This window comes from Zonotrichia leucophrys, chromosome 2 (genome assembly GCF_028769735.1).
Source record: "Zonotrichia leucophrys gambelii isolate GWCS_2022_RI chromosome 2, RI_Zleu_2.0, whole genome shotgun sequence".
Taxonomy (NCBI): domain Eukaryota; kingdom Metazoa; phylum Chordata; class Aves; order Passeriformes; family Passerellidae; genus Zonotrichia; species Zonotrichia leucophrys.
In genome coordinates, this window is record NC_088171.1 from 92,004,836 (window position 1) to 92,032,447 (window position 27,612).

General features: G+C 36.7%; 1 protein-coding gene across 1 annotated transcript in view; it reads right to left on the reverse strand.

Moving 5' to 3' along the window:
- LOC135444271 (dynein axonemal heavy chain 5-like) overlaps window positions 1-27,612 on the reverse strand; it is a 150,911-nt gene that overhangs the window by 21,195 nt on the left and 102,104 nt on the right. The window contains exons 63-73 of the mRNA XM_064705671.1: window positions 26,471-26,665; window positions 25,075-25,230; window positions 24,611-24,793; window positions 21,516-21,686; window positions 20,701-21,079; window positions 19,322-19,593; window positions 17,275-17,439; window positions 13,263-13,530; window positions 11,152-11,273; window positions 9,640-9,987; window positions 5,342-5,530 (exon numbers count right to left, since the gene is read on the reverse strand). Of these exons, the coding sequence (XP_064561741.1) occupies window positions 5,342-5,530; window positions 9,640-9,987; window positions 11,152-11,273; window positions 13,263-13,530; window positions 17,275-17,439; window positions 19,322-19,593; window positions 20,701-21,079; window positions 21,516-21,686; window positions 24,611-24,793; window positions 25,075-25,230; window positions 26,471-26,665 (2,448 nt within the window). The remainder of the gene's footprint in view (window positions 1-5,341; window positions 5,531-9,639; window positions 9,988-11,151; window positions 11,274-13,262; window positions 13,531-17,274; window positions 17,440-19,321; window positions 19,594-20,700; window positions 21,080-21,515; window positions 21,687-24,610; window positions 24,794-25,074; window positions 25,231-26,470; window positions 26,666-27,612) is intronic.

Below are 27,612 nucleotides of genomic sequence, written 5' to 3' on the forward strand. Positions count from 1 at the left end.
AGTATAATACAGTGCATTTCTTGGAAATCTTGCTGCTAAGATTAATTTCAAATACAAGCACTGAAGTATGATTAACTAGTTTTATATTAGAATTCTTCTTATCAAGCAATCAGATGATTTACATCCAGGGCTGTATTTATTATGACATAAAGATATGGATACCAACTCTCAGAAAAAAAACCTTCAAAAGATTAAACTCATTAACCAAAATAGCTTTTCTGAGATTAATACACTAATTCCATAAATCCCACTTAGAACATCCCCTTTTCATTATGCAAACAGCTATCATCCAACATAAAGCAATGTGATTTAAGAAAGGAGCCACTAAAATCATAATCTTAATAGCTTTGTCTATATGATTTTGCAATGCATATCTCTACTCTCAGATTCCTTTATGCATATTTCTTAACTGTCCTTAGGTCACCAGTTTCTTTGTCAGCACATACTTTATAGGACTATCAGTAGAAAAGTAGTTGCTGAACTCATGCCACGATCATTGATCAAGTTGCTGTAGTAGGGACTGCCTATGGTTTTCACTAAAAGCTATTTTTTAAAATCAGACTTAGTTACTTGCTACGTTCTTTGTCAGCAGAAATGGGAAGTCCATCACTCTGTAGATGGATAAGCCAAGCTCTTTTCAAGGAATGTCAAGGACCCCTTCCTTGCTGCACATAAGGAAGCAGACAGCAAAATACATAGAAAATAGAAGGAGCTCTAGAGATGGATGACCACCATATCTGATAGTGTTGATAAGTACACACATTACAGAATCATTTATGTCAGTGTTTCAGTTCAGACCCTCAATAAATTTTTTTAATTTTATTTTTGGGTGGGGTTTTTTGATAGCAAAACCCCTGCACTGAAAACTAGATTCCAGGCACACAAAGGTCTTAGTTTCAAATTAAGCTAACCCAAAAAGTCTGCTTCAGGGACTCTAAGGTACTTCAATTACTAATGGGTTCAGCCTACAGGCCCAGACTAGAGTTAGACCAAGGCAAAATATCCAGCAAAACATCTAATGAAGGCCTGGGGTTCTCAGACAAATTCCTATTTCCATGCAGTGCTTATAATGTAGCCATAGCCTTAGAGGAATTACAGTTAATCAATACTACAAATAATATTTAAGGAAAAAAACTGCTGCTACTTGCTATTCCCTAGAAAGCTGTTTAGCTGTTTTTCAAGATGCAAGGATCATTTTCATTGGAAACATCTCTGTGTGACAGGCTGACATTTATTCTTGCACCTGTCTTCACTCACATGGACTGACTGGACCTAATAATTTGACCACTAATCTCTCTGTAACCTGCAAGGCGAGACCCAGAAGCAAAAAGGTTCATAAAAGCAGAATTCTTAGAGAAAAATGAGGACAGTTTCAGGTTCAGGAGGAAGGTTTATTTTGCTTTTCCACCACCTGTGTCAAACCACAGGCTGAGAAACTATGCAAAGGTGACTAGTTTTGTTTCTACTCTTTTGGGTAAGTTACTTAACTGGTGAGAAGCATTACAAGAACACAACAACAATAGAAGCAGCAGATATAATGGGGTAAAATGGTTGCCCTGATTTGAAAGTTGTTGAGACTGAAGTCATTGCTGAAGGCTAATAATCGAGAAATGAAGGCCTCTCTGTGACAGCCTGAAATTTCCCTGGATTCACAATGTATCAAGAGAAAATACAATCCAGAGCTCTGAATGTCAGCAAATAATTGTTTTTGGTACCATCTGTCCCTAACCCAGTCTGTTGGGGTTGTAGCTCTGTGCAAATTCACTCCACATTTTCTAAAGGGAGCCACAAGAACTGATCAAAGGTAGCACAGGCAGCTGCCACTTTCCCTGAAGAGAATTTGCTTTTAATTACCTTCATTGTTTCCAAAAAATTTTGCTCCTTTTCTTCACTGATAGTATCTTTGTACCCATGTTTTCAAAGACTAACTAACACATCATGGCATTATGGAGCACAGTATTATTCTAAAATCAAACCCAAGCTGCACTGCTAGGACTAATGAATGTTTCTCTTTTTACTGATCTTTTCCAATAAGGAAAATGCATATAAACTCTTTTTCTAGACACACTCCCTCAGTCTTTTCAATTTAGGATATTTGTTTTATTTGTTTCAGATTTATTAAACTGCTTAGTATGTAACAACGTCCTGAATGACCAAATGTTGACTTAAATTGACAAACAACAGAACCCATCTCGTTCCCTTTTTTTTTCTCAGACATTGCAGGAAGTAATTACATAATCCGTTTCACTCCTTTTGCTTCCAAGCATAATTTCATTTGCCATTTTGTAGCATCTGCCAAACTGTTGCTTCTTTCCTCAGAGAATACCTAAACTCTCCCTTCTTTTCTGCTCTGATTGATGAAATTCTTGGTTATACATTAGTGAGCATGATATTATTTTTCTATATTTGTATTTTAATTATTTGGGTTTGGGGCTTTTTTTCAATTTATGCAAACTTGCATTTAAAAATTTAGCTTTCTTTACAGCTCACTCCAGCCATATCCATGCTTTCTAAAAGGTTCCAGAATAATTGAATGACACTTCAAATGAGATACACATTTGATATAGATTTTTTTGGTTATTGTGTAGATGTGGCCACACTTGTGGCACATAAGCAACACATAAGACATGGAACTGAGCACTAACGGCAGAAAAGGGAAATTTCCATACAACAAGGAAAGAATTTGGATAGACCAAATCAAGTTCTAAGATGAAGAGAATGAGACAAGTTTTAAAATGTAGAGGAAGAGACAAAGGGTAAATTCACTAAGCAGACTGAAGAAATATCGAAAAATCAGGGTCCAGAAGAAATAACACCAAATCTCATAACACTAAAGAATTAAAATCTGTAGATGCTGTAGTGCAGCTGAGACAGCCAAGGAGATATACAGAGGAATACATTATTAGCAATAAAAAACTCTGAGGAAATGAACAGAGGATATTCTCTAGATGGTCAGAGCAAAGGAATGACTACCATGCTACAGAAACTAAGTATAATTTTTGAATGTTTCTATGGAAAAGTACCATGCCATCTATCAGTAGTGCAGACTGAAAAAAAGGCATGTAAATAGAGTGGTATGATTAATCAGTGAAGTGTAATTCACAGATGAAGATGCACAGAGCTTTAGAAAACTAGATATCCCCAGAAAGAGGTGGTGTCTACACTTACTGAACTGAGAATGCATCTACAAAAGATACAGAAGAAAAAAGTAGATCCAACAGCACATCCTCTGTACAAACTCAATTCTCCTTGGTTGGATCATAACAGGACAGCTATTAAGAAAATTAAAGCAAAATAAGTTTCCTTTGAAGCTCATAGAAGATGTAAGAGAAACAGTACTAAAGCAAGGAAATGTTAATTTTGAGCATCATTGCAATGATGACTGCTTCTTAGAAAATAAAACACCTCATGTATGATTGGCAGATGATGAGAAAAGATAATTTGTCATACAGCTTGATGATGAGAGTGAAAGAGCAATGAAAACAATTGGTGGTGATTTTTTTTTTAATACAGACACATGAAACAGTATGTATTATATACAAATACAAATGCAGCAGTAAAATAGAGAGAGACAACTCAAGAGTGAAGGACTGAACACCTGAAATAATCCTTTCAGACACTTTGCCCTTAACCACAGTCCCTGGCTCCAGAACTGGTGGTCTCCAAAGTTAAGATTTGATGAAGTGACTTAAAATGGGAGGCATCCCCTACATGTGGTTTGTGTGCATAACCTCAGGGAATAAACCAAGAAGGAAAGAAAGTGAATGAGCCTAAGATTAAACTGAAGACGTGCCAGAGAAAAGCAGTTTAATCCAAAGTGAAATTTAGATTAAACAACTGTGTGTGCATTTTACATGACTGAAAGGTATTGCACAAATTTCCCAGGGGTAAAACCTGAGGTTAAGACTACCCTCTGGTTACAATGGAAAGTGCAGTAAGTACTATTGATGTTTTCTAAGCATTACAAATTATTCAGGAGGAAAAAAAGTTGTCAGCTTAACAAGGGAATGGAGAAATAGTTCTTTGGAGGATTTAGCAAGAAGATTTAGCAACTAGAAGAATCTAGTTCCATAAAAAAGCTTTACTTTGATTGGAAAGATAAGGGAAGAGGACTGAGAAAAATTTAAGGTGTAAATGATAGTTGTAGATCCAACATGAAAATTATTAAATTTATTAAATTATTCATTATTAGTACACTTACTAGATTTAATTTTATTTTATATTTCTAATACTTATTCACCATTAAATAACAATAAGAAAGCTGGAAAATTGACTCCATTCTTAATCAAATTCTACAAAAAATTATTTATATAGTTTCATTAGGACACACAATAAGAAGGTGACAAAAAGGAGAGATGCAAACAGGAATGGATGGAAAAGAACAATATGGAGGTAGATAGTAGGAAATGTTACCAAAAAATGCTGCAGACCGTAAGTAGCTTGACAACAGGGGAATGACAAGAGAAATTCCAAGCTGAATTATGACAGTACAAAAGTGGCTATTTATACAAGACATATTCAATCTGAGTTTAATAGTAGAAGGGAAGACAGGAAATACTGCTGGGTCCCCAGGACTATTATTTGTTATTTAGGTGGACATTCTAAGTTGGCCAGAGAAGAAAATTAGGCACGCATAGCAAGTTGTAATTCCTACTGAGCATTTTACCAGCTTGAACTACAACCAGGGGAAAAAAAAAGGTACCATCAATGCAAAACAGAATTGTAAAGAATAAAATAATGGAAATAGGGTTTTTTAACATTTACTGTTCATGAAACACTTGGTAAGACAGCAGAACCTACTTATAAAGTGATGCAACAGTCTCTATGCTGGATTTTTCCATTTAATGGGGCTGTTAATTAAAAGTGCAAGAAAAGATTGACAAAGATACCTCTTACGGCTCAAACTCAAAAAAATCTGGAGCATGAAAAGGTCAGTGATAAAATTCACTCTTCATCATGGTGCTGTCATAATGGGAGTAGGTAAATTTAAATTAAAATTTAAATTTAATGCTGTAACCACTATAGGATCACCAGTCCCTCAGGGGGACCAGGTGAGAGGCACCAGCTACTTCTGTCAGCTACTAAGGAAAGCAAGAACTTTCTGATGCCTTGTCTTCTGAGTTAAGGTGACTAATTAAGTGGACTGTGGCATCTGAAATATATCTTTCTGATGTAGGAATATGTTAGATAATAAAGCAAAACAGACTTATAAATCCCTATGCATAATTTTAAGAACTTTTTAAAACATCAGTTAAATTTAAGAAGCACAATAAAACTTATAAAATATGAATTTATACATATGCATACATATAAACCATTTATTTCATAAAGTAGCACATACCTCATGAGGGTTATAATCTGGGGGTAACTTCTCCAGCATCTCATCAGCAAGACGCTGCACCACTGCTTCCCGCGTTTCTCCCCCTCTAGTACTGCTGTCTTTGGGCTGGATGCTCACTATGGTACTGAATGTCTCATTGGCCAGGTTGGTCTGGTAAGTTATATCTGCATTAGGGTGAAGTCCAAACACCTTAAAGTAAAAGGCATAAAAATTCGGGGGGAAAAAAAGAATGCATGAAAATGGATAAACAAGGAAGAAAATTCTCAGCTCCATAAAACAATAAATGTGAACAGGCCTGTGGAAGTTCTTCCATTTAAATTGTCAAGGACAAAACCCAAATTGCACTAAAACATTAACACAGGCTGCATATGAAATAGTGTTTTCATTCATTTCAGTGGAGAGCTTTTTAACTGATCTCACTATCTTCACATGGATCATGCTGTGGAATGGTGTCAAGGAGGTGAGAACAGATCCCTTTCCTTTGGTTTGGTGTTGGAAATGTCATATGTGGGCATTGACCCCTTAGCATTAGCTCTTTGTCTCTATGGGTCTATTGCTGTTGTACCAGCTCAAGTAGATGCCTCTAATTATCTGACCAGTCAACATTTCTAACATGTTTTGTTTTACTCAGACTCTTGGGCTTATAAGGCATGTAGCATGGTAAATAAAATAATGCCACATCTGAAGTACCTAAAGATAGTGATACATTGAGGATATTTTATGGTTTAGCTATTTTTGGTTGAAGCTTCCCCCTCCTTACTTCTTCTCCTGAAATTGAATTATTTTATTTAAGATACAGCTAGCACAGAATTACTGCAAAGCTGCCCTTTGTCTGAATGATAATAGCTTTTTCAGAAACTTCTACTGAAATATCAGTAAGTCTATAATTGTCAGATTGACAATTGCAACCCTTCTCCAGGAGGAATTGTATGTTCTGTGACTTATTTCACCAGCCCCATTTAATTATAGACACTACATATCTCTCACAAACTTTGAACCACTGATCCATCAATGAGGAAGCCTTGCCCTCAAACTGAGCACAAAAGCCAAGCAATCTTCTGTTTCTCATTTTTCACATTTTTTCACATATTCAGTTTTCATATTTTACATTAGAATAAGTATATTGCAAGAAGGCACTTCTAGAAACCAGTATTTACATACTCTGAGGAGAGAATGAAAAGGGCCATTTAATATTGTTATACTTGTAAATCTAGACACTCGGGGACAAGGGATATAAGTGGCTGCACCACTGCCAAAGTCAGCAAAGCAGCACTGATATACACCACTTGGGAATCTTATGCTTACAACAGCACAAAGTACAGACCTAATACCACATTTGACTGAGGGTGAGACTATAACAGTGTGCAGGTAGATAGGATTTAATGTTTTGCAAATAGTAGTTTACTCAAACTCAATGTTTAGAGCTGTAAAAGGCAAAAATACCAATGCACTTTATTACACCATATTTTATGTGGAAGCAAATACACATTTGAAGATAGATCCTTTTCTGCTTTTGCTCTTGCACAGTGAGGGCTTATTTGTTTGGTTTTGCTCTAGCAGATTTTGTGGCAATATTATAGCCCAAGTTAGCACCATGAAGAATATTTGCTATATCTATAAGTGGAGCCCTATTCCAAGGGCTAACTTAAACACTGGATCAATATTAACAAAGACAGGGAGACAACTCTAGTCCTATGGTTTCATGCAAGTTATGTATGAAGAAGAAAGAAAAAAGAAACCAGTGGGTGGACCAGTTTTCTGAATGTCCTGTGTGTTAATCAAGGACCCAAACCTCTTGTTCTTTTAGAGCCAAAATCTCTGTAAACGTTTTGTAAAAAGAGAATGTTGGATTCTGTCTTTGAGGGTTTTCCAGCCTTATGAATCCTCAAAACCAACTGCTAAAACTATACACTCCTCTGAAACCACTCCTCTATCATCCACTCCTCAACTGGACGGGGGAGACAAGTCACAACAAAAAGTCCACAGTCTGAGAAGAACAGGGAGAGATCAATCTCCAGTTATTATCCCAGGCAAAACAGACTTGACTTGGGGAAATTAACTGAATGTATATCAATCAAATCGGAGTAGGATCATGAGAAACAAAACCAAATCATAAAAACACCTTCCTTCCACCTGTCCCTTCTTCCCAGACTCAGCTTCATTCCCAAATTCTTTACTTCCTCCCACTGGACCACAGGGAGGCAAGGGACAGGGAACAGGATTTGTGGTCAGCTCATCACACACTGTCTCCTTCCTCCTTCCTCCTCAGGAGCAGGACACCTCCCACTCTACCCCTGCTCCAACATGAGTCCTCTACAAACATCCATAGGGCTGCTCCACCGAACTGCTCCAGTGTGGGTCCCTTCCACAGGGTGCACGGCTCCAGGAACAGACTGCTTAAGCATGGGCATCTGTGGGATCATGACCTTGACCAAAATATCTGCTCCCGCAGTGGGTCTGTCTTGCAGCTGTCTGACACTGGCCCACATGGGGGAAGCTCCTGCCAGCCTCTCACATGAGCCACTCCTTCTCCCCCTGCTACTGAAACCTTCCCATCCTAATCCAATACACTGAGTTCAATTGCCCTTCTCAGAAGACAGTGTTCATTCTGCTCTGAGGATGGAATTTCATCAAAGGAGCAAGGACACTGCAAGCAGGCCAATACAGTCTTTCTTAACTAAAAATGGAAAAGGAATGAATCAAGGATACACTATTTGGACTAGCACAGTAACTTTTGTGAAATGAAGAAGATTGGGAGATTAAAAGGTTAAAGGTTTTCATGAGCAATTTTGACAGATTTTAGAATGACAGGAGAAAGTCACAGCTTCCTTCCTAACAAGTGAAAATGTGAAGAACAAAAAGATGTTTGCATTCCTGGACTTGCCTCTATTTACATAAAAGCCAAAGGTAAAATTCCCCTACCTCAAACCATACATACAAATTTTTTACAGGCATCAAAACACTTTAAAAATACATTGCAGCATTGTGAGATAGGTTCCCAAGTGCTTAAAAGAGCAGATCCATGAAAGCAGAACCTGAAATCTGATAGAGCCAAGGTTCATACACTGATAGGAATCACTTCATGAGCTGGGCTCAAATGGATCCCAGTGATGCCTTATATCATGTCTGCATTTACTCTCACCTGGAAAAGGTACATCATTGCTGGCACAAATACCTTTGCATTCTGGTCTCACTGTCTTCAGAGATTCAGAACTTTCCAAGCTTATTTTATGACCTTGGAAACTTCTCACCCTCTCAGCCAGAACATTATCAGTAAGTGAAAACCAGTTTTTTCTGTTCCACTCAGTCTATTTAATTTTAATGGAACTTATTTCCAATGGCATTAATCAGCTTAATAGAAATGAGACAGAAATCCAGACCATTCACCTCTGTTTCAATTTTCTAGAGCATCCTCTTCTGTTTCAGTTTTAACTAACTTCAGCATGTGTGCCTGTACTGGAGGGAGCAGAAAGTCATCATCCTCCAGTTCCTGTCACCACTGTGACATGCACACATTGGGCCATGTAAAACTGGTTACAACCAGGAGCTACCCTGCACCCTACCCCACCAATTCATGACAACATCCATATCTTTTTACTGTCAAAATGGAATAAACTCCCAATTATAACTTTCAAATGAGACCATGGGATTTTTTACTTTTATTTTTTCTCAGATTGGATGTCTGCTCAATCCCATACAGAATTGTGAAACCACAAAATAATTTGGTTTGGAAGGGACCTCTGAGGGTCATCTAATCCAAATCCTCTGCTCAAGCAGGAGCAAATAGAGCAGGCTGTCCGGGACAGCATCCAGTTGGGATTTCAATGTCTAAAAGACAAGACTGCACAATATCTCTGGAAAAACTCTCCCAGTGTTTGACCACCGCCACTTAAAAAATAGTTCTCTTGTTCTCAGATGGAATTCCTGTTGTTTAATTTATGTCCATTGCCTCTTTTCCTTTCATTTGACATTATAAAAAAGGCTCCAGCTCCATCTTTACAGCATTCCAACAGGGTTTTATACACATTGATACTTGAACCTTGCTGTATCAACCTTCCAGAAGATAATTAGGGTTGCTAAAAGTCCTCCATAAGGACCAGGGCCTGTGAATGTGAGACTTTTTCCAGTTTTTTGAAGAAGGCCTCATCTACCTCTTCCTGGTTAGCAGATCTACACTGAATATCCACTATAATAGTCTGCCTGCTAATCTTGACCTATGCATACTCAATTCTTGGAAAAAAACCTCATTAAGTTATTAATCTCACAAAAACTCCCTTCAATATACTAAAATATTTTACCTCTGGTGTATCAGTCACTGGCAACTGCTCTATGTACTGGAGATAGTCTTCCACTGTATTCCCTTTTGGAATAACATAGCCTTTGTAGAAACAAAATTTTTCAGTGAACATGTGCTCTCCAAACCAGACTCTTGCATATGTGTTCAGCAGGGCCTTGTCGAGGTCATCGGTCACACGGCCTCCATACTGCACTTCTCCAAGCATGTAGCGGACACAGCTCCAGTTCACTCCCTGTCTGATGCCCACATCATTCAAGTGGTTCTGAAGGAACTGCACACTGGCTGAGAAGTCTGCCTGATTAAATTCATAAGGAATATTCCAGCCCAATGGGCCAAACTTCCTTCTTTCCTGTAGAATGGTTAGAATTAAAGATAAAACACTGATTGATATTAATTGTGAAGAAGGCTTAAGTGCAGAAGAATACATGAAATATGTTAAGAATGCAGTAGTACAGCTGAAACTCTATTTCACCAACTTTAAAAAATACATTTAATACTTGATTGATTATTTAGCAGCTAAATTTTGTACAAACAAATAAGAGGAATATTAATATTCTCACAAAGAAAAAAAAAATCCTATTTTTAAAGTATTTTTTAAATCTCTGAGTCTGGAACCATAGCTTTTGAAATTCAAAAATTCAGCTACTGTTTGAGGCAATGGTTTTCACAATCATCAGTCATAATCATTTTGTGGGGTCTTCCTATGGACTAGATATATTCCTATCACTCATATTCCTATCCCTGCTGTGTCTGCATGGTGCAGATGCAAGTAGGAAAAACTGCTTCTCAGTGAATCATCTACAGACTCAGCTGGCAGTACAAAGTTGTTAGGGTAGTATCTGGTAATTGCAATTTTTTTTTTTAACACAGGCTTCCAGTGGACCACAATGTATCAGTGCATGGATGCCACAGAGCTAAATTAGCCAGGCTCCAAATATAAACTAAGAGTACTGCAAAATCTATTCATAGGATGATGAAAAGTTGTGGTTGATCCATAAAGCACTTTCTTTAATGGAAGTCCTGAAAGTCAATACGCAAAATCTACTTTCATTTCCTCCTACAGGTTTCAGAGCAGAAGGGATTTATAGTCACCCTCTTACACCTTCTCATTGTGATTGCAGCATTTTGAGACTATGGTTTTCCAAACTATAAATTGTAAATTTCTTTAATATGCTTTTATGAGTTCAAATATTAGTAAAAGTCCAGTTAGTTGAAAGACAGATCACACAGTCATTGACCAGGGCTTTAATAGAAGAGTACTCTAATTGATCATTGCTTGATTGTCCTTTATTTCCACTGAAATATCATCCCTGTTGGAGATACAGGACCAACATGAGCAAAATTATAAGTTCTAACACAGCTGCAGTAAGAGAGATATGTTGTTCTCTTTCTTATTTTGTACTAATTTGCCAACATGGGACATCCCTTTAAAAATGTTTCTCATTTAATAACAAGGTTCATTAATAAATGAAACATGGCTTTATGACAGAAGAGAAGAAATGTATTTTTAAACCTGAACAGTTGTGTGAAGAAATGCTACAGCATATAGCAATGGTTTCCACTGTGGCATTTTGCTTGCTCCCAGCAGATCCTGAGTAACAGCTGAGTATGTTCGTTTTAAGCCAGCTTTCACACCTAGAAGATAAGCATCAAAATGTAACACATTAGCAAAAAAAAAAAAAGTATGGAATCCATAAGTCCAACCTTTGTTAAGCATAATTCTCTATTCCAATTTGCAGTATCATCTCACTTATAACTTCAAATAATGTCTTAGAATCAATTATCTGTTCAGCAGGCCATAGCAGGCAAACTTCAATAACATTTTGGTTTAGGTAAGTAACAGAAAAAATTGATTTCAACAGCCCAGAAGGATTTAAGATTACATAATCATATTCTACATGATCCCATAAACAACTGAAATAGAAACTTAATTATTTAGCGACTATATGGCAATAAAAAAAAGAACCTAGCATCATATGAAATATAGCACTGGGTATCCAAGAGTTTGTTCTGCTATTTACTTATAATAAGAGATTTTAGTTTTATTTAAGATGATTTTATTTAGATTTGATTCCTAGAAAAATCCCAAAATTCTGTATGCAGGTTGTTCAACTGGCCTACAGGCACCAAGGTGATGAGGAGAACCTAAATTCATAGTGCAAATATTAATACTTGGGGAGGTTTGTTTGAGCACTGACATTTCATATCCCAGGAACAGCTTTAGGCAGTTGATACTGATACAGTCTCAGCTGCCACGGAACACAGAAGCTTGACTGCTCCCAGATGTTTTCAGGCAGTGCTACTCAAGCATCTTTTGCCTTGGGCAGACAACCCAAGCATGAGTTACTGACATCAGGTCCCTCTTATGATACTTTCCACGTAATCAGCTTCACACAAGTCTAGAAGGGCAGATTTTAAGCACAGTGAAAAGATGGTCAAAGCCATCTTACTTCATATGACACAATAAAAGTACTTTTGCTTTTGTTCATACTTCACAAAAATCCTGCAAAACAAGATTCAAACAAATAGCTTTTCAAAATATCGAATGGGTGTAAGATGAGGGTTCCAAAATCAAACAAAAATGTTTTATTTTATTGTGCTACCAATGTGACAGGACAGTCTTGAGAAACTAAAACTCTCTATATTTCATCCTGACTAAAATTTTTACACTGGGCTTTTTTCAGCTGCTAAATGTAAGTTGCAAATTTGCTATAATTTGACTTCTAAAATAGCCTCTTGAAGCTATAGGTTGTTACCATTAGAATGATTAGGAGGGGGACACTGTGCAATAAAAGGATGCTGAGCTCTGAATTAAAAAGGGGAAGAGAAGAAGAGGAAGAAGTAAGAAACGTTTATCAACAGACTGACTACCTGTTCTTGAGATGGAGTATAAATGCTGAAACAGGAGGTTTTTCACAACATCAAATATTCTGTTACATTTTACTAATGTTCAAAGGAAGCTAAATACTGAAATAAGAGGTTTAAATGTCTGAAGCTTTAAATAGGACCTTGGATAAAAATTCTTAGCTCCTACTGACATCATCAACTGAAACCACTGGTAACATACATATATATATATATATATATATATATATATATATATAAAGAAAGAAAGAAAGGGTATATTTATTTATTTATTTGTAGGCATTAATAAGATACTCCTCCTCTCCTCAAGGTTTAACAATCATCCTGGCCTCTCTAACATAGGATATTCTCCAATTCCTTCAGCAACTTTGTGGGTTCTCACTGGATTCATTCCATCTATGTCTTTCTTACACCCCCATTAATACAGAAACATGAGTCCAAACTGCCAGTCAAGATGCAGATCTCACATTGTGCTGCTGCACATGGACTACTACTAGGTGAGGAAAGCTGGGGGCTTAGAGGCTCAGAAAGCATGAGATGAACATCTGAGTATGAGGAAACATTCTGGAAGTGGGGAAAGATGCTGGGTGTAAGGAGGAGCATGGAGACCCAGCAGACCAGGGGATGCCCAGGAACATAGGTCAGTGATGTCCAAGACTGGCAGCTTCAAGTAGCTGCACACTGAAGCCAACATTACTTTCTGCCCAACCTTCCTGGACCAGCACCAATCTCTCCCATGGGAAGGGAAGTCATTCCTACCTTGAGGAGGTTCATTGGTAAATTTTATAGAGGACTGTAAAAGATTAATAGGAAACTCTGGGTGAGCCTCTGTAGTGATCCAGGTTCTGAAATCTTCATTCACAGACTCTTTTGTTGTGATGGTGTCCATTAATTCATTAAGAAATTCCAAGCCAAGGTGGCAGTTCTGTAGGAGGAGCCATCCTCCATCTTGCATGCACTGATTTAACAGGTGCCTTGCATGGACTTCCTGGCCCTGACCCATTGAAATGGCATGACATGGAATGTTCTAAAGGTAAAAAAGAAAGTTTATTTTATATGTAGCTCCTTAGAATTATACATGTGGTGTATTGCTTCAGTAGATCCATGTGTAGTGACATTCTGCCACAAAAAAAGCCACTAATATCTATAGAAACTGATTATATATAAACATAGTAAAGAAAACAAAAGCACAAAAAAAAAGCAAAACCCTTCAAGTTCCTCTTGTCTTCCACCTCTTGGAAGAAAACTACACCCACTGGAAATCATTTTTTTTTTTTGCTGGTCTAACATTATCTATGGGATAAGACACCTGAAACATTTTTTCAGCTTTTTCACCAATTTTTCAAATAAAGCAAGAAATAAATACAGCCTGACCATTCTTTTTCCTATAATGTACTATCTTGAAATGAGCAGATATTAGGGCTTCAGATAATAATTAACACACAGTGTAAACCCAACAATTTTGGTGATATTTTACTGTCTGAACAAATTTCATTCAAAAGAGAGCTGTTGATGAAGCAGGTAGGACAGGAAAGATTGGTTCACACTAAAGCATCACTCAGGAAACATCCTGTATTGTTAAATGGCAGCTGTGGAGCCACTGATTCAGAGGATTCCAGTTTGGTGATCTGCTAGCTCGAGCAGATCTAGAGCAGATCTATATTCAGAAAAGAGAAAGCTTATAAATGCAAAAACAAATTTCTGGAATTTTATGGCATCTTCTCCAGAGGCCATGGGAGAGTAAAGGCAGTTGTTCAGAAAAACAGAGGAGGATAAAGGCTCTCACAAAGGGATCTGAAAAAGATAAGGCTGAGATCAGGACCACACAAGTCTGTCAGTAACATGCAGGCAGATCCTCTCTTGCTTTTTGTTCTTGCTACTCTTGCTCTTTTTAAGTCTGGCTCAGGTTGGCTGCCTGACCCCTGCCAGGGAAAACCAGAACTATCAAGCCCATTTAAACATATTATTCTGCATACATGTTGAGGGTGAAAGAATTGATGAAGAGACTTTGTTTCGTGGAGAGTTTCACATTCAAGACCTACAGCTGAGTATCCCTCATGCAGAGAGCAATGAGCCACATTATCAATCTGGCCCTATCTTCAGCTGGCTGAGAGCTACAAAGGTTATTCTTGACCTGCACAGCTACTCAGACTCTCCTACTGTGAAACAAAAAGGAAGGAAGACATCCACCCCTAAGCAGCGTGGAGGAGGCTGCCCTCCTTTTGCAGGAGAAGAAGGTTAAGCATATGGACACAAACTGTGCTGGGTCATTTGGCCTCAGGGTCAGAGAAGGGGCCCTGACCTGATTTTACAGAACAGTATAAATACAGCTGCTGTATACGATCCCCATATCCTGGCAAGATTTAAGGACACAAGAATGCCAAAGATAAGAAAGCAGTTAAATCCTACTCTCAGGTCAGTGAAACCTGAAACTGTAGCTAAAAGAAGCAAAGCTGAACAGCCTGTGAAGCTGGCTATGTGCCAGAGAACCAAAAAACTTTACCTTTTCTAAGATGCATCTGAGTACAGCTAGCACTCCTGTAAATCAAACACTATGACTATCCCTGCATAAGAGTGCATAAATATTCAGCAGATACATTATTCCCTAACAAAGCATCTACTCATAATTTACTCTTCTCAGCAATGTTGCCTCTGAAATGTACAATCATTAAAGGTCATAGAAACATCGAGAGAAGGAGAAAAATATTTTTCACTATGAATTGTCCTCATTTTACTCCTTCTGAAAGAACTCTATCAAATGTCTGCATACAGAAAGTTACTTTCAATAGTGAGTCATATCAGCATATCCATCTCATCTTCATGTATCACTATCCAGATGAAAATGCTGGCATTTTAGTCACTACAGTGGCCCTGACAGCTCTGTTGAATGTTCTGTGCATCATTCCCTAAAAGAAGAAATGATCTCTGCAATAAAAAAAAAAAAAAAAAAAAAAAAAAAAAAAAAGTGATTTTAATGAAGTCTAAGTGCTGGCATAAGAAACTTCATTTCAATCCTGAAAGTAAAATTTTCACACCATCTTAAAGTGAAAGTAAAGGGGGCATAAATGCAACTAATTTTAAGATAGAGCTCGTTTGGTTCATAAACAAGATTACATAGCTCAGTAACCACAGATACTGTTCCCATTTCTTTGGGAGAGGGCCACCTGAACAGCAAAATTTTAGAGCGAAAAATAAATTTTGGACACAAATTTGAACATTACCAACAGCAGATAGCTGATTTATACTGTTAATATCATACTTAGAGACACCATTAGCACTGGTGTGCTAATCCATTTTAAGACTACAAATCATGACTATAAAAGGGAAAGCATTAAAAAAAGAGGCCCACGTTTTTTATCATTAATAAGAAAAAAAACCCAGCACCACCACCACTTCAAGATCACGCCCCAGTAAAACTAACCTATATTAAAGATTTAATCTGGAAAAAAGCAGAGAAATCTCAAAGAAAGAAAGGAACTAAATACAATTTGTTGACATATTAGCAAAATAAACACAAAGCTCCCTTGAAAATGTTTCTGAAAATTAAATTATTTCTAGATAAATTTTTTAAAAGCTAAAGAATTGCTGAAATGCTCCTCAAGTTCCACATTGTTATACACATTTTTATTTTTAGAAAACATCTGTGTTTGCATTTTGTTTTGTGACATTAGGCTTTTGTAAACTTGAAAAGTTCCTATATACTGTGTGGTTAGGTCTTTACTTCAAGAGTTTGGAAAAGAACCTTAAACAGTGTGGTTGACTTTACATTCACAGGTGACACTAGAGCTGAACTTCACGTTGTGACAGCCCAGCTGATGTTACCTTGTCCATAAACCATGTGTGAATAAATAAGGCAACCCATTCAGCTCTTTCACAACCTCACTTTCTATTTATTCCATACACATTTCCTGGAAGCATGAAAACATATTAAGACTGCAATATCCTCTTGGTCTGACAGCAGACAAGGATCAAATTAATGACTTCAGATTTAAGATTCCTAAATTTAAACACTAAGTGAGAGTTAGGTCATAATTTAAGCCGTTTTAACACAGACAGACAAATAGGGTCCTGATTTTCAAATGGAATGAGCATCTCCACTTTCTAATTAATAAGCTGAAGAGATTTGTGGATCCTCCTACTTTTGCACGTCTTACTCAGTGTATTCTAAAATTCTGCACCATTAAATGAAGATGCATTCTAATGAGGAGGAAAATTTATGGAGATCCAAAGTAAATAACTTCTTGGGAAAATTTTATATGCTGCTACATTGTGAACCATAAAACAAAGCACAGAGTGCCTTAAAATGATGCTGTTCTGTAGGAAATGTTGAATGTCTCCATCAAGTACACAGATTGAATGCTAGGGTGTTAAAATTAATTCCTCTTGTCACCATAATTATGATTTTTTTCTGTATCTTTTTGTAATCATCATTACTGTCAGCTCCTACAGTGGATGTAACGCAATTTAAACCACAAATATTGCTTTGTTCTCATAGCTTAGTACATTTCCTAAGTAGTGGGTTATCATAATCTGCTAGATAAAGACAGGGATCTCATTGCAATCAAACAACTGCAAAAAGAGGGACTGCAGCATTTTCATTTCCTAGTAAATGCATTTTGGCTACTGGTCAAAAATTAACTTCCAGAGAACACTAGCATGAATGTAAATATCACTATCCAAACATCTTTAAAATGTGGAAATGCCACTTCTAGTGCAAAGAAGAGTTAAAAATGTCTTTATCAGCTCTAGTAAATTCAGTTTAGGAGGATACCTTTGATTTTGCAAGACGTTCTATATTTTCAGTGGGGTCAGACCCCACTGACAAAAGGCATGTCAAAGGTGTTCGACAACCACTTTCTCTCCACATTTCTTCCATCTCAAGAATAAATCCTTCTGCATATTTCTCTCCAAGAGATTCTGCAATGTAGTGCCGAGCCTGGAAAAAAAGTTACCAGAAAAATATATCTATCTTTACCTTTTTAAGTTTAGCATTAATTAGTGATGTGGAATTTACCAACATCTATACTGGAAGCAATGACTGTCTGAACTTTAATTTTTCAGCTTTAGTCCACAGGAGGCAACCACTGAAATTCTCAGATAGCAAACTTCAAACACAGAAGAGAAAGAATTCTACTCACACAGCAGCCATCCTGTGAACACTGTTGCTAGAAAATGCTAAATGGTTTTTTTTAAAGAACTGGAGAAAAAAATCCATGCAGAATAGATCCAGTGTCAGCTCTGAGGACATCCCAGATATTGTCCCTAAATTGCTGCCTGTTAAAATTTGGTGGATAGCAAAATAAAAGAGTTTCTCTATACCAGTTCCATTTTTAGTTCCTCTAAGTATGTATTGTTGACACTGTCTCTACAGCATAGTGGATTAGACAGATCTCTCATCTGACCCAGTTACAATCTCCCATATATTTATTGGAACTTCAAACAAATTCTCCTGTCCAGTGGTTATCCAATTCAAGTCTCTTAGGCTGAATATCTATTTCTACAAAACATAAACTTAGCTCAGATGTGATCCTTAAAGGTCAAACCTTCTTTATGCCTCTATTTTCTAAAAGAACTTCTAAAGCTACCTTAGTGCATGAAATTCTTTTTGACTGAAGTTATTTCCTAGCTGTGTATTGACTCTCACAGATTCTTAGGCACGTATGATGAAGAGAAGCACTGAGGAACAAGGTGGACTGAGGAAGATGTCAATTGCAGAAAAAGAAACCCTCAATCACCCACTATTAAGTGTAAATTTTGTCCCAGACAGGTAAAATTTCTAATACTTGGGAAAACACAGTAGGGAAAGAAGAGATAAAAAAAGAGTAACAATAGAGATCCCCTCTCTCCTCAAAAATTAAAATAATGACCTTTTACTGCAACCATTGTTCAGAGACATTCTTTCATAGAGATGCTTGTGCAAGACAATAAAAAATTAGTTAAATTAGATAAATTAGTTGATAGACAATTGTTGATAGATAATAAGTTGATAAATAAGCAGTAGCAGCTTTATTATTTTGCTCTGTTTAAATTATGGCAGTTGGAGCTCCCACACTTCTCTCCTGCTTACAGAGTGAAGAAGAGAAAATGAAGAAGAGTGGAGTGAGCCTTGTTGAAAAAGAGGTCCATGAAAATATGGTGTCCCCTAAATGCAACACAGATGCTATCACAGCATGTAACATGTAAAGTTGATATAGGCAGGAAAGAAAAACTACTACTTTCCAGGACAGAAAGAAGGAAGAATAAGTGGAAAGAGGGTACTCATGGACTCATACATCTCTTTTACACCTACATAGAGAAGAAAAATCAAAATATCAGAAGCTGTGGAGAAACTGCTAGTTTACTGCAGTTTATTTTATGACATTTGCCACAAGGCAGCCTTAATTATTACTTCCTCAGTAGAGAGAGTAAGTAAACAGTTTATCTGCTGTTTTAGTGCACCTGCCATAAAAGTGAATTGCTCTTTTTCCACCACTTCGGTGGAAATGAACAGGGAGGTATCTTTTGATTCACCAGAGGAATGCAACTTCTTTACAGGTTGCATGACTAGACTGTGAAAGCACTACAGCAAAGCAATAGTATTCTTGCAGTTCCAACACAATTTGTTTTATGTTCTGCTTCCTAGTTCATTGCAATTAAATAAATAAGGTTTTTTACACATATTTTTAATGAGCATTTCAATATCTGATTTTTCAAAATAGCTCACTCAAAATAGCGAGAAATATTATGGTAACAAGAAATTCAGAACTTTGGAAATTTGGAACTAGCAGTTCTTCAGGAGATGCCACATGGCATAACCATTGTACAAAAACATATCTTACTTGGGCAACAGTGTGATCGGGGCACCAGCTACGAACAAGGAGCAGTTTATGGAATTGATCCAGTAAACTGTCATAACCATCAGGAATAACAGATTTTTCAGGAGCTTCTTCATCAAACCAGGCTTTCCAAGACTTCTCATTCTTAACAATTTGCACCAGAAGTTGATCGAAGGGGTACAAGCTAGATAACTGCACAAGATTGAGCCATGTCGTGTCAAGGATCCACTTTTTTGGTTTTGGTTCCACAGAATTCATATCCAAGCTGGCACCGCCTGCAAAGTGAAAAGTATTACAGAGGAAAACAAACATTGTTAAACAGAAAAATGACAAGTAACAAAAAATACTGGTTTTATATAATTCAGGGAGTAACACTTTATGCAAACCAGGATATGGAGATGTGACATTTGCATGGAGGAAACACTTAACAAAGACCTAATTGGAAAGTGGTCTCAGTTCCTCCCAAAGTTGATATCCCACTAATTTTTGTGCTGCTTCTACTCTATCTCTAGAGCTGGAATTAAATGTGGCCACCTAAAAGGATACTCAAGCCCCATTCTTCAGAGCAGACGTATAATTGTTAGTGCAGCCTCCTTTCATCTGTGCTAAAGAATAAGAAAGCACGTGGTGCATTCATTTCCAGGGCTGCAACGTCAACAGCCTCTTAGCTCAACCAGCACTCAGCCTCATGCCCATTTGCACACCCAGCACAGCTGAGCCACAGCTGAACAGTCACTCAGTGTTTGCCAAAAAAACTGAGATATTTGGATGCCAAGCACCTGACTGTACTTGTCTTTGTACCAGACTGAATTTATCTTATCTTGGAGACCTCAGTGAGGTCACCGCCCATCAAATTTTATAAACCTTTCTCAAATTTTTCTTTGTCATTGTGTCTGAGTAGTGACATACAGTGGTGACATAATGCAGTGCAATATAAAATTGTTTTACAACACACAACAGGCTTTTTTTCTGCTGATACTTAAGCCTGGTACAGCATTCACATGCCTGTTCATCAGCCATCAAGAGAGCTTTTGCTGATTGTCTACAATCGTGCAGACAAAGATATGTGGCAACTTGAAAAAGAGACACAGTAGAGGCTGTAAGTTCTCTAACAAATAATGGACTTATTTTTTTCCCATTTTGCAATGTATAACAGTTAAAATAATCCTCATCTAAGCATTATTTTCATAACAAATAATCTATATTGCTCTTGTTTTGGAAAATTTGTCCTTTAAATCCGTCTTGGACTGTATATGCTTCCATTCACAAGTTAAAAACAAGAAGATCCACAGGATATAACACATTGTTAGTGCAAATACTGCAAAATCTGAATTTGGCAGTACACAGGCATTTGTAAACAGGAGCATTTTCAGAGAAATTACCTTTGATCAGTGTCTCAAACTCAGTGTGTGAAATTTTCTTGGCCTGCAAGTCAATCTTCAGTGCCAGAAGCAATGTAAACAGGAACCTGTCATTTTCATACAGCCCTCGAACTGTGTACTTGAAGACTTCGTAGGTGAGATGCTCGATTATATAAACCACCCTTTTTGCTGGAATTTGAGATTTCCGAGATCTTTCCACTGATAGGTCAAAAATGCCAAGGAACTGCCCTAAAGATGTTTGGTACATGACATTAACCAAGCTCATTTCCACAATTAGGAAATAAAGGATGCTACCACGACCTGCCACGGGCCGATACTCTTCACGTGCAGTATTGATTTTCGCCTCTGTCTCCATTGCTGTGTTTAATTTTTCACTGACCTTAAAATTAATGGAAAAGATCATGAAGATTAAGTTGTATTATTCAGTTATTTATGCTACATAAGCAAAAAGAAAATATCTTGATTAAGACCACAGTAATCTTTTTAGTTGAGCTTTGCTTCCCTCTGCCACTGTTTAAACACAGACATTGTGTCTTCATGTGTTCCAACTCCTGTCAAAATGGGAACTGATTCAAACTTACACCTGAAAAATAGGCCTGGAATATGAACAATATCCACGGAGCAGTTTAATTTTGCAACTTTTTATGAATAAATAATTGGTGTATCTACTATTTACTTGTTAAGAAGTCAGATGTTATATAGTGGCTCTGAATGGAAAAAAATAAAACAGGAATTAAAAAATATACATATATCTTTATATATACTGTCTTTAAATTACAATTACAAAATGTATCTGCAGTGAATTCAAAATTCACCTCTTCTGCTGTTGATTTAGTGATCCTTAAGACTTCTATCAGAGACTCATCTTCAACCAAAGAGCCTTCTGTACTGGTTAGACGGCAGAGCAAATTATCTTCAAGCTCCTGCATTTTCCTCTTGTTGGATGTCACTTGTTCCATCAGTTTGATTCTTTCTGCTTCCAGTTCCTGTATTCAAGAAGTTTGCCATAGAATATTTAATGTCAATTAAAAGGAAGATTCCTTATAAAGACATAGAAAATGTGATTCCATGCATGTAAGAGTGGGGAATTTTATTTTTCCATAAAATACTGAAATACTACAAAATATTTCTGTACTAAAATAATTTATATGCATACTGATTATATACAGTAAACTAATTTATATGTACCCTGTATGTATTGATTAATGAAGCATAAATGCTGGAGAGTGAAAACACACCTGAATTACCAGGAAAATCTTCCTCATAGTACGGCACACAAACCACTAAAGATAGTTTCCAATGGCAAGTGATAAAAGCCACATTACATTGAGTACTTAAAATTAAATCAGATAAAGGCCTGAAAGATGCTTTGTATGGCTGGATTTTACATTGTGAGCAAAATTGACTGGATGACCTTTTCCATTTCTAATTTCTACCATTCTGTGACTTTGAAAGATACAATCCTCTACTGCTTATAAAACAGGAAATATTACAATTATTATCTATGTCATATGGATTTTTTTGCCCTTTCTACAAGACAGACAATGACAAGGGAAAAAAGGCAGACAAGTCAACAGAACACCAAGTGAAATGAGGCATCTGTACAGCACAGTCTGCACAGCTCAGGGATACTTTTACTGGCTGTCTTTATTTAATCAATCCAGTCAACCTTCGTACAAGAAAAGGATTGTTAATAATCGTCTATCTACACCTATGGCTTCAGTTTATTTTCATTTTTGTCAACATGTCAAGCTAGAGAAAAAGGAGATGTACAGAGTTTTACAGTACAGGAGAGTTCTCCTGTATTTCAAAGAAGTGACAAATTTATTTATTTTTACAAATGCCTCGCTTGGAAACCTTGAAATATGTTCTAGGGCTCAGTAGCTCTGTGGAAACTACAAGTGACTGCATCCCAAAAAAGGGGAATGCCTTAAGTATCAGTAATTCAACTCTGTACATTTAGTCCTCTTTCTATACACTTAATGCAAAAAAAAAAAAAAAAAAAAAAAAAAAAAAAAAAAAGAGAATTACACAAAGGGAATGCTTCCACAAAAAACTCAAAAATACATTTAACTACATGTTTAAATTCCACATAAGGATGTGCTTTGTTTAAGATCAGATGCTTTACCCATACTATTTATAAGTCTGTAAAAGGTATCTTTCAGAAAATTATCAGCAAATATACCAGGTACAAGTTTTTGTTTGCAAGGGAACTTCACATTTGTAATATAAATAATAGTTGTTCTGAACACAAATAATGGCAGCAGCTCCATTATCAAAGTACAAAAATATGCTGATTTTTTTTCTATATTTACAGGATCAACCTATAAAGCTGAGAATAAACACTTCTTTGATCATATTTCATTGATCACTAGAGCAATCTTTAAGGATGTCTTGGTTTCTTTAATCTATTACTTTAGTTCAGTGATCATAAAGTTGTCTCTTTGTAATAGAAAACCTGTTCTTCAGAAGCTCTGTTCATGTTATGTCTTTTCTTTGAACTAAATTTTCAGAATCCCATTGGCTCTGACTATCTACACCACCACATTCACCTCTTACTGAGACAGAAGAGACAACAGCCATGATGCCCTTGTATCTGCCAAAAGTTTAATAAATGTTGATCAGCTGCAGCCATGTCCCTGTTCAGCAAGCAGTGCTGATATTGACCAAGTTCCCTTGCAACTCTCTTCAGCTGATGAACAGCACTGCAGCAATATTTTTCAATGACCGTATTTTTGACCCAATGCAGTCTAGGTGTTGCTACATACATTCAATATGAATTCTCTAACAGGTCTGTCCAAGAAAGAAAAACAACACAGAGCAAGGGTATCTTGTGGGAAGAGGATTCTTATATGTAGGTCATGAGAAACCTATTTCACTTCTTTTCCTTCTATCTTGATTTAGACCTCTCTCCCTTCAGAGGTTAGTCAGGCTATTCCCATTCATGCTGTTTGATTTTGCTTACAAAAACCTACATCTACTGAAGTAAAGATTAAAAGTTCTGCATCTAAAGCATTTATCTCACCCACTTTTTCTCCAGTACCTCCTGTTACAGTCTTTCTGTTTTCCATGGAAGAATTCACAAGAAGTTTGTGCATTACAATGACTTTCCCCTCCCTGTTTGTGACTGTCAGACTGAAGGAAGAGCACCTTAATTCCAGTCATTACTTCAGTGAAGGCTCATTTTGAGCAAAGTGGAAGGGCGTTGGCTGGAGAAAATGACAGCACCACTAAAGAACGCTGGTTAGAACATGGTTTGGGGAAGTCAAAGGGAGAAATAATTCCTTTAGGTAGGCAGCTCTTCTCACATTAGCAAGCCTACCTGAGCTACTTACTGAAAGCAGCAGCTCTGCTAATGCAAACCTCAATTTTTTAATCTCACCTGAGAGAGGATTTTCTTCCTTATATTAACTTCCACCTAATCAATGCAATTTTTAACAAGAATAGAGTCAAGTCAGTGTTCAGGGCTCCTTAAGAATCTTTTATCTCCTTGCACACTAGAGCCTGGTTAGCAAAAGTAGTTCAAGTTCATAAGCATTTTTTCATGTAATTCAAATTAAGTTTAAAAAGGAATTTAGAAATACAAGAGATTTCTGACTGAACAAGCCCTTTCCATATATGAAGGAATAAAGTTGTTTTATGTATGTCATGTGCATGCCAGTGATGTATTTTTAATGAATAATTTTCTTTATTCTCTTTCCAAGGCCAGATCTTAAAATAAATGTTTAGGTTCCCCCGTTCAATTAAAAAACAGCTCCTCATTGTATTTCAGCAAATGCACAACCTTTAAACTTTCATTCACGTTTTTGTTCTTGCATTTGATTCCAACCACGCCACTGAATATGTGTGCACTCTTGGTGCAGATACTGAACAAGCTTTCCCTCTATTAAAATACTGCAGGACTCAATACCTGCTTTTCTGTGAGGATGACACGGCCAAGGAGCTGATCTTCCAGCCCTTTCATAGTAACAGTAAAGTCAATCACAGTTGTTCTTGCACTAATTTCTGGAGTATAAACAGGATTAGCCACCTTTGTTGTCATATAGAGGGTAAACCCCTTCGTCAGATCTACCTCCTTGTCACCTACTTTCACCTGAAAATAAAAAAAAAAATTTTTCTCAATTTTTGAAAGTTGAATTCAGAAAAACTGTTATTTTGTCTGCTGAAAAAAAATTATGATTATTTTTTTTTATGTTTTCATTTAAACTTTTAAAACTTTCTGATTAAGGGTAAAATAGCCCCTCAAACAACCCCACGAGTTCACCACTCATTTTCTAACTGTTTTAAAGGTACAAATCATGTCAGTATTCAGACTACCCTATACCCAGCATCTGTCCTGTTGGGTTTTAATTTCATGTCTACGATTCATCTTACTTTGTGTGCTGAACCAAATTTTATGAAATTTTTTTCCAAGATGTTATCTAGGGCAGGATCAAGTTCCTCTCCAATGTCTTCAACTAACAGAGGTCGGCCAAGGGACAAGCAGTCTTCTATATGACTTCTGAAGAACTTGTGGTTCATAGCTGTAACCTAGGCAGATTGAGTCACAACACAGCATGCATTTGAAAGCACACAGAAAACAGCATAAAATCTATTGAAGCTTTAAAAAATTGTACTCATCCTGGGATATATATGCAAATGGCTACATTTTAGGGACCAAAACTTGACTCTGCTGACATGAATGGAAGCTTTGCTTTAAACTTCAGAGGATAGGAGATTACATTTCTTCATTGTTACCTATTTACTTTTTTATCTGCATATCTATCTAATCAGTCCAATATCTTAATATCTCCTAAATATAAATAGATTTATGGTTAAACACTAATATCTAGTAGGGAAATGTTTATGGAGTTCAGAAAGGGAGCCAGTGTTATACAGGAGGCCTGATCTGACATCAGACATTCAGTTTCCAATTCAGTTCCACCAGTCTTAAAATTGCTACAGGTCACACAGACTCCTTTTCATTTATCCAAATTTAATATATTTAACATAATTATTTAAGATGATAATTAAATAACCTTTCCAGGCATCTCTTAAGCCATGGTTTTCAGGTGACTTTTTTTTACCAGGAAAAGAAAAATTAGGATAGACATGTTTTTAAAATAAATCCTTGTCTTGCAGGCAAAGCTCTTTGAAAAAGGTATAATTAAAATATCTAGAGGCACATTACACAGAATTAAACCAGTATATTATTTAAAAATTAATACTCTGTTCCACCACTCTGCACTTTATGTTTGTTATCATGCAGATGTATGTGTATCTACCAAAACAGCATGTTCCCTACATTTTTATTACAAATTCAGCTGAGAGATAAAGCCAGTGTCTGGGTGACCAACAGCATAACACTAAAAAGACCACAGCAAGTTACAATATCCCAGATGTAAGTCATAATTTAAACACTTGTGTATTTAGAATCTTGACATAACTTTGTTCCCCCTGGACTTACCGAGGAGAACTCCGAGCAGGAGATACAAGTCTCCAAGAAGATGGAGAATGAGATACAACCTTTTACTTCCCTCTTTGTTTTTCCTTCACTACAGCAAGCAATTAAAAGATTCATCATAAAAATAGATATGCCATAACATATCAGTGCAAGCTATTTTGGCCTGTTATTGATACCCTGATATAGGGTACAGGTTCTGTGTCAATTTTGTTTTAGTTTCTGCATAACTGTGTACCAATAAACATCAGATTTAAATGACACGTGGCCAAAGCATGATGACACAAATGACACACACACATTTTAAAGAACTGTAAATTAACTATTTACCTGAAGTCCATTATTCTTTTCCTTATTTTTGATCCAGATCTTTCCTTGACCTTGTGGATCAATCAGCAACGGATATCTAGATGCTTTTGTGACAATAATGCCATTTTGAATTGAAAGGTCATCATTTGGAAGACCCTGGAGGTTCCATTCACCCACTGTAGCATTGTCAACAAGCATGCCGGTAAGGTTCAAGTTCTAATAGAAAATATGCAATTACAAAATTGGTACCAGTAGAAAACATGTAAATACATAATAAGTGCCAGTTAGAGGAGCTATACTAAAACATCTGCTGGATGGTTTTTCTTCTTACTCTGATCAGAATGCATGATGGAGTGTATTTGGTAGTTATTGCTTACTGTTTCTTTTCTTTAAAGTTCAGTGGCTCAATCACTGCAGTTGAGCAGTAATGAAAGTGAATTCTGTTGAGCCTTTGATGTCCATCAGAGACTGTCAGAAAAACTCTGAAGTCAGTTCAATATCTAATGACAAACTGATTTTTTGCAGTTTTTAATAGCAAACACTTTTCCTGCAAGTTGAAGTGGAATTGTCATCTTGCTCACAAGACCTTCCACCTGCTGGAAAGTGCCTTCCAAGTACAGGATGGCTGTGGGAGACTAAGAGAAGAGGGTGGAGATGTGCTATGAATCAGTAACCATGAACTATCATGGAAGGTTATTGAGGCTAAGCTAAAATCCTTCACAGTTCGCATATTCTCCTTAAGTCTGATTTGCACTTGTCAAATAACTTGCATTATTTTATTCCCTCTGAAAAGTGACTGGCCTCTCAAAAATGTGTACGTGAAGAAAAAAGTGCTGAAAATAGCAAACCAAACTCCAATTTAGAAAAGCACCTTAGTAAGGATTGAGAATTGTAAACATAATGAAATTGAAGGTATTTTTTAATTTGCTCCTTACATTTTTCATTCAACAATTCCTACTTGTAGGCTTTATTTAAAGACATGTTTAAAATAAAGACATGAAAGAAGGAAGGTAAAAGCCTGTAAATCTAGTGAAAATCACATAATTCAGCATCTGAAGCCTAAAGCAGAGCTTCAAATACTGTGAGAGTTGTGATACAACCATGAGATCCAATGATAACAGTGTTTGCAAGATGCCAAAGCTTTTTCACTCCTTTGATTTTTT